Source organism: Austrofundulus limnaeus, unplaced genomic scaffold (assembly GCF_001266775.1).
Source record: "Austrofundulus limnaeus strain Quisiro unplaced genomic scaffold, Austrofundulus_limnaeus-1.0 Scaffold0, whole genome shotgun sequence".
NCBI classification, from domain to species: domain Eukaryota; kingdom Metazoa; phylum Chordata; class Actinopteri; order Cyprinodontiformes; family Rivulidae; genus Austrofundulus; species Austrofundulus limnaeus.
The window spans coordinates 6,001,832-6,009,370 of record NW_013952402.1 but is presented as its reverse complement, the minus strand read 5'-3'; the positions used below and the strand labels follow the sequence as shown (position 1 = coordinate 6,009,370).

Here is a 7,539-nt window from a genome sequence, read left to right as displayed (position 1 = left end):
CAAAGTGCACAAGCTTCAGACTTCAGCGTTGGCTGCGATTTTGAAGCTGAAATCGCGTTCGGTGTGAACGCACCATAAGACACGCCCCTGCAGCAGTCAGAGGGTGGAGCTGTTAGCAAGCTTAGCATGATCGTCTGTTGACCTTCAGCCTCGGGTGGGGAGAGCTGACTGCTGCGCTGCTCTCTCTCTCTCTCTCTCTCCCCCTCTCCACACACACACACACACACAAACCAGCAGTACGTCCTGCAAAGCGGGAGGGGAGGAGGGAAAAAAGGTAGAAACACAGCGGGGCAGCTGCAGCCCTAACGGACCGAACTTCAGTCAAACCAGACCCAACACTTTTATCCCTGATTTAAACTAGTGATCTGGTGAGCAGCTGCAGCAGTATGCTTTTATTTTTTTCTGTCAGGCTGTCGCGGAGCGCTCCTTCTCCTCTGTCCGGTGCTGGTGTGGTGTGAGGCGGACAGCTCAGCCGAGGCTGCTGGAGCTCCTGATCCACGGAGCCAACATGAGTCAGTCCCAGACTGAGCTGACTTGATCAAGTCTCACTCTGCCTCTGGTGAGGAGGGGGGTGAAAAATCCTCCACCTCAGACCGTTCAGATGTAACTATCTGTGTCGCTGTGGTCACTCTCAATGTAGCATCAATTATGCTAATGCTAGCTGTCACGTTCTCTCGTCCTGGCCACACCTCCACTCTCTAACCCCCTCCCCCACACACACCCTCCCCTTCCCACTTTGATGCATTTTTCAAATTTCGCCTTGGGGTGGAGTTATCTTTTCACAGGGGGGGTAAGATACACTTTAAGCGTCCCACATGTCACACACCACCAGAAGCACTTTAATTTTATCCCTGCTGCAAACAAAACAAGAAAATAGACACTGAAATACACATCAATTTTTTTAGAGTCTTCTTTAATAATAATGTGAATTCTTAATATGAAAACTCCCCTACCCACTTTGATGCATTTTTCAAATTTCGCCTTGGGGCGGAGTTGTCTTTTCACAGGGGGGTAACTTACACTTTAAGCGTCCCACATGTCACACACCACCAGAAGCACTTTAATTTTATCCCTGCTGCAAACAAAACAAGAAAATAGACACTGAAATACAAAAACATAAACTTTTTTAGAGTCTTCTTTAATAATAATGTGAATTCTTAATATGAAAAAAACACTAAGCACCGTGATGCAGTACATTTAAACCAGTGGTGTATGTATGCTGCATGTTTTTGTCATTTCCCTGATACCCCTGATTCAATGGTTGACTCCCCTTCAGCTTGTCTTAAAGTTCTGCAGAAGCCCATTAAAACCCATTTATTCTAATCAGGATGGTGGCCTTCAAGCACCAGGACTGAACAGCACTGTTCTAACCTCATAGTGGGCTTGACACAAAATTTAAAATCTAGCTTAACGAAGAAAAGATGGAGGGAAAAATGACTTCAACTTCAACTGGAAAACCAAAATATCCCAAATGAAAACAGCCTAATCTARAACAGCAGGAAGTTGAAGACTAATGCACTCAGATTATCTCAAAAATGTACGTGGAAGTTTCACACAAACGCATCTGAACAACAACGTTTTCCAGTAAATTCAGAACATAAAGCCATTAGTCTGGAACTACTTTGTCCCGCTCCTGCAGAGAAACAACAGAGTCGTCCCGAGGCCTCGACGGCGTTCGCCTCACTCCTCTGTTCGCCTCACTCCTCTGTTCGNGTTCGCCTCACTCCTCTGTTCGCCTCACTCCTCTGTTCGTGTCACGTTCCCCGTTGGGCTCGTGTGCGTTTGTACCTCGGCGCGCAGGTTTTGCATCTCCTCGCTGAGTGTGTTTCTTTCCTGGATCAGCTGGTTCTGTTTGGCCAGAAGCTCACACACCTGCTGAGCGCTGCTCTGACAGAGTCGGTCCAACTGCTGCAGCCTGCAACACACACACACACACACACACACACACACACACACACACACAATGAAAGTGTGAGAGAATAACAAGCCCTCCTTGCTAATATAAAACCAAATGTTGTAAATATTGGAACAGAAGTGGATCCACAAAGAGCTCCTAATTTCACTGGACTTTGTGTTGATCAAACAATCAGCTCTGTTTGCTTGAACATGATGACAGTGTTTCTTACTGAGTGCAGAGAAGATGTGAGGAAGTGGCTGAAAAATGTAAAAAAAAAAAAAAGATCAGACATAGAGATCCCAGACGGTAGATATATTTTGCTAAAATACATCTAATACAGCGCAGCATCATTACATTTAAGCTGATTTGTTTCATTGTTCTGTCTTCCGGGTGTTAATTTTGAGCACTATGCCTGAAAACTGTCAGCTTTGTGCTGAGCTGAGTTTTCCTCGTCCCATTTTTTCAGAGCGAAATATAGAAAATTCGATCACGATAAAGTTTAGGTACTCCAAGAATGTTTAAGAAAACTTTTACAAAGTTTCTTTACTTTGCTTCAAGAGGTCAGATGATGCAAATTCTAAACCTTATCTCAAAAATCAGAAGTGATGAGCTCCTTTTAGGCACTGATGTTGAAAACGAAACATTTCATATTTAAGAAACGCAATTCAAAACTCCGGTTTCACTCCAAAACACCAATATCTCTGTTGTATCATCATCATCACAGACCGCAGCGTCAAAGTCGCAGAACGTTTTTTTAAACGAGCTCAGTGAAGCAAACATCTCACCACCTGCAACAATACTAAAGATACAAAAATATCCTACAAAAATGTCCTCACTTCATTCTCAGTTTGGTTAAAAACTGGAATAGTGGCAGGAAAACTGAAGGAATGTGCAGCTTCTAGTCAACATCACAACATCCCAATTAATGTGTCCTCCCTCTGCCACAACCAGACAATACACTCTTTCACTGCACAGGGGATTAAACTCTGTGTGTGTATACTTGTTTCTACTACAGAGTGAGGACCATTTGCAACAGAGTTACTATCAAAGTGAGGTCTTGTTCAGTGTTGTTCACTTTATTTGCAGCTCTGCTGTGCTTTACTAATCAGGTTTAGAGGTATGGTGTGGATCAAGTTTTGGTTCAGGTTAGTGTTAACTAYAGACCAGTAATGGTTAGTTTTAGGGAAAATGTCTGGTTAGGCTTAAATACTGTTATAAAAATGAATGGAAGTCAATACAAAGTCCTCAGTTTGATGCAAATACAAGGATGTGTGTGTAAAAAAAGTGCAAGATGAAATCTGTTGAAATGTTTTCCCACCAAACGCTCCCTGTTTCACCCTCATCCATCCCTTCAGTAGTGAACTCTCACTCACTCTGATGGGACTCACACACACACACACCACATTTACATCTTCAACCACTTTTACAATAAAAATGAAACCTYGCTGCCGTTTCTACTTGTTAATTACAAGACTTCATTGCTCTGTCAGAACCATGCTTTTTGTACTTTTGCTCCGCCACATTCCAGAGTGAGAGACGCTCATTTTAAATCGACTAAATTTGCACAATTCAAGCCGTTTATTTGATCAGATCGATGCTGAACTTTCATTGTAACGAACGTTCGGCTGTCGTGGAGTTTTGTCACAGCGGCGTCACATCGTTCATTCGAAACGCAAACAAAAGTCGTCACGAYGCCTTGAGAAGAGTCAAAGAGGACAAACAGAGCCGCTGCTTCTGCGTCTTATCGCTAATCTGTAGAAATACTGATCTGTAGAGGAACCGCTGACACAGCAGAAGCTGCTCCTCTTAAGCAGGAGCTGCTCGCTTTGATGGTTTGAAACCACAAGAGCTTCAGAGTTTGTGTGCTGGAGAGGAGGCGTCTTTCGTGTTGTCGCTGTTTCAACAGGTTCAAAAGGCGATGGGGACGGTGGGTGGGACACGGGGGGGTGGCTCGGGGCAGAGAGACAGATAGGGGTAGCTGGGAGGGGGAGACAGATGCCCCTGCCCTGCTGGTCATGTTGGCAGCGGCGGGCCTGCCTGTGTGACAGACGGCGGAGGCGAACATCCCCCCACTGCCCTCACTCTGCCCCCCACCCCACTCACTCTGCCTCCCCTCCCCACTGCCCTCACTCTGCCCTGCACTCCTCTCCACTGCCGAGTTTAATCCTCCTCCGTTTTCACCATCAGTCATCTAAAACCTGCCCTCCTTCATCTCACCACCGTCCTGCCTCCAGAGCCCACTGAGGGGTTTATCTCAGACCTGGAGGGTCCACGCCCCGCCCCCTGTTCCTGCCTCCCACTCTACATCCTCCTCCCACACCACCAAGTCACACAGCCGGAGGAAAGGATGCACTGTGGGTGAAGACGACGCACACTCCTGGTGCAGGACGCAGCGGTGTCACTCACACACACACACACACACACACACACACACACACACACACCGGTCAGAAACGGAGCCTTTCGATCTGTCGCTGCAAAGTTGGACTCTCCTGGACCCGGGTCCTGCAGGCCTAACAGAATCTGGTCTCCTCCCTCTCAGCACTTTTACAGCAGGTTCCTGCAGCGGTCTCNACACACACACACAACGGTCAGAAACGGAGCCTTTCGTTCTGTCGCTGCAAACGTCTGCTGAGCGAAGTGTCGAGGCCTTCAGCTCCACGCCATCAAACTTAATGTGAGTCACGCCGAGGAAACGTCAGCCCTGATCCCGTTACAGCCTCCGATGCCGACACCGAACACGCCCCGAGACAATCAGAGAGAAAACGCTAAAGCCTCTCCTCTCTGGGAGAATCTGCGGCGAGGACAAGTTTTACACTTTGTCTTCCAGTAGAGACAAACGCGACACTGCAAACAGGATTTATTCTCAGCCTGTGAAGTTTTACTCTTCAGACGCGAACTGCGACTCGCTCACAGACGAAACCCTGCCAAGACAAACAAAACAAAAAATAACAGAATCTGCCATCTTGGAGAAGTCACGCTGCGTTCTCCTACTTCACGCAGAACCTCTTTTTAACTTTTAAAAAGGTCAGCCGGTGACCAGCATGCAAGAGTTTTACAAATGATTACAACTCGTTTGCAAACAGGAACGGAGGCATTAATGTTCCTGATGAGGCCACACACACACACACACACACACACACACACACGTGCGCGTCGCCGCCAACATAAGCAGTGAGGCGGTGGGGGCGGGTCGCGGCCCTGGATGTTGAAATCTGCTGCAGGCTGTGAGCTGCAGGTTCATGTACAGCAGGTACACATGTGAACTAAACACACCCGGTTTGTCAGAGCAGAGAGCTGCCAACCTCTGGCCTTAACCCACACACACACACACACTCACTCTGAAGCACCTCCACCTTCATGCTCTGCCTCCGACATGGGGGGGCGGGGGTGTTTGAGTGTGTGTGATTAAGGTAGCTCCCCTTCCAGCAGCTAAAGCAGCAAATCCAATAACTGGACCCCCATCTACTGGCACACTCATTAATTAGGGCTTAATACAGCTTAATGCTCAGACACTGCCCCACACTAATCCACACACACACACACACACACACACACACACACACACACACACACACACACAGCAGCTTGGCTTGCCTCTGCCCACTTCCAGGAACTGAGGAGGAAAGAAGGCTTGGCCGGATTTGCGGGTGGAGTTAGAGGGAAGAGGATCTGCTGCTGGTGGACAGAGTGTGGTGTCAGGAGAGCTGCAGCCGTCTCACACACACACACACACACACACACACACACACACACACACACACACACACACAGCTGAGCGGTCCGGGTAAGAGAGGGAGAACTTCCCCGCTGACCTGGTGAAAGGACACCACCTGCTGGATCCCTCTGCTCACTGACACACACTCCGGCACTGAAATGCCTCAAACGACTCTGCCTCCAAAGAAACAAGTGTGTATTTTGTTTTCCAGCAGACACACTTAAAAAAAAACAAAAAACAAGTTTTAGCTGGGAGGCACTTTGCAGTAATTTCCCCTGACGGCCCAATAATCAAACTCTGCTCACAATCCACACCTCAAACCCGCCGCGCTCTCTATTGACTGCTGCTACTAAAGAGATTAATTACATCACACAAACACACACAGATACCTCTCCGTGGCACATATCAGCCGTAGCCCACAGCTACTGTCTGAACTCTGCCGTGTTTGTGTTTGCATATTTATTTACAGGTGGGAGCATATGTCCTGGAGGCACGATCTATAGGGAAAGTGCTAACGTCACGTTAGCATCGAGGCGCCAGCGGATACAAAGACCTGGAAGCAGCGATCAGCTCTGTCATCCAGCAATCCTCATAAATGTGTTTTTACAACTAACGCATGTCCTGTGAAACAAAAATCCTCAGTTCAAAACAAACTTTAACAGATAGAAAACTGAAGTCTGGATGAAAAATGACTAAAAAGTCAGCTTTCTTTGTGAAGAAGTGGAAACATAAAACTTTAGAAACTCTATGTCTTAAACTAATTTGAGTCGTTTTGTGTATGAATGAGTGTGTCTGTGTTGGGGGAGACTTGAACCTCCAGCGGGGGGAAGAACGCAGGCAGACGTCCTCAGTTTGCCTGGTTACAGCAACACAGCCGGGGGCATGCTGGCTACAGCTGCCACACACACACACACCATGTTGCCCAACCCCAGGCCCACCATCACCAACCTCACACCCCCAGCACTCCAGCTAGATCTTGGCTGGCACACGACTGCACTCAGGGGTGTGTGTGTGTGTGTGTTCGCCTGAAGGCCATGCCCTGTGTCGTCTTCACTAACCTGTCGTGTCAGTTGTTGCCCTCAGAAACGGGCACATTTGACAGAACATCATCTCTGACGCTTTAGATCGTCCCACATTTCTGTCCCTCTTTAAAACCACCTGTCATTTTCTGACATGTCACTGTTTCAAATGTTTTTATTTAAGATCTGATCAATAAAAACTAGTCTACGATTGTTCAGTGACATGATTTTATAATGCAAACAAAACAAAATTTTAAAAACCAGAACAAATGACGTGTTTGTGTATTAGAAACAATTTTCTCAATCGAAAACAATCATCTAATCATCCATCTAATAAACACTAATTAAAGACGTTCTGTAAAGTCGACTCGATAACAGCCGATAATGGTTTATCTCCACTTGKTTTTTTTTCGGCTCACAGCTGTGCTCCAGCAGTGCTGAACACACTGTTTTTACACGCTGCAACTTTAATGTGCCAGATGTCAGCCGCAGACGAACGCTGCAGCTCATCTGCAACGGTTGCTGACCTGTCAATATTTAGCTGTCTTTTTTACAAAAACACAGATTTTTAATTCTCACGTCTTAGAAACTCTCTCAGGCTGTCTATACAGCTCACAGCAGAAATACTGCTATAATAATTAGATTATCATGGTTAATTATATCAATGAGTCGCCCGTGTTTTTCTAAAAGGAAATGTATTTTTATTATCATCTTTACCCACTGAGATACAGATTTTTACAAGTGGACCTGACCAAGAGGTCAAAACTAATATTTTTATTTTAATATTATCCTCACATAAGCAGTTTTTGAATTTAAAGTGCATAATAATGATCTGAGTAGTGAATTAAAACAAACTATAGTTAAAAATAATTATAGACAATAATTAAAAACATATAATTTTTCTG

At 46.1% G+C, this 7,539-nt stretch overlaps 1 protein-coding gene across 1 annotated transcript in view; it reads right to left on the bottom strand.

Moving 5' to 3' along the window:
* Positions 1 to 1,117: 1,117 nt before the first annotated feature.
* Positions 1,118 to 7,539, bottom strand: part of sdccag8 (SHH signaling and ciliogenesis regulator sdccag8) — a gene marked incomplete in the record, with an annotated part of 42,553 nt that continues 36,131 nt past the window's right edge. Inside the window, 2 exon segments of the mRNA XM_014032176.1 lie at positions 1,118 to 1,696; positions 1,737 to 1,915. Coding sequence (XP_013887630.1) covers positions 1,738 to 1,915 — 178 coding nt within the window.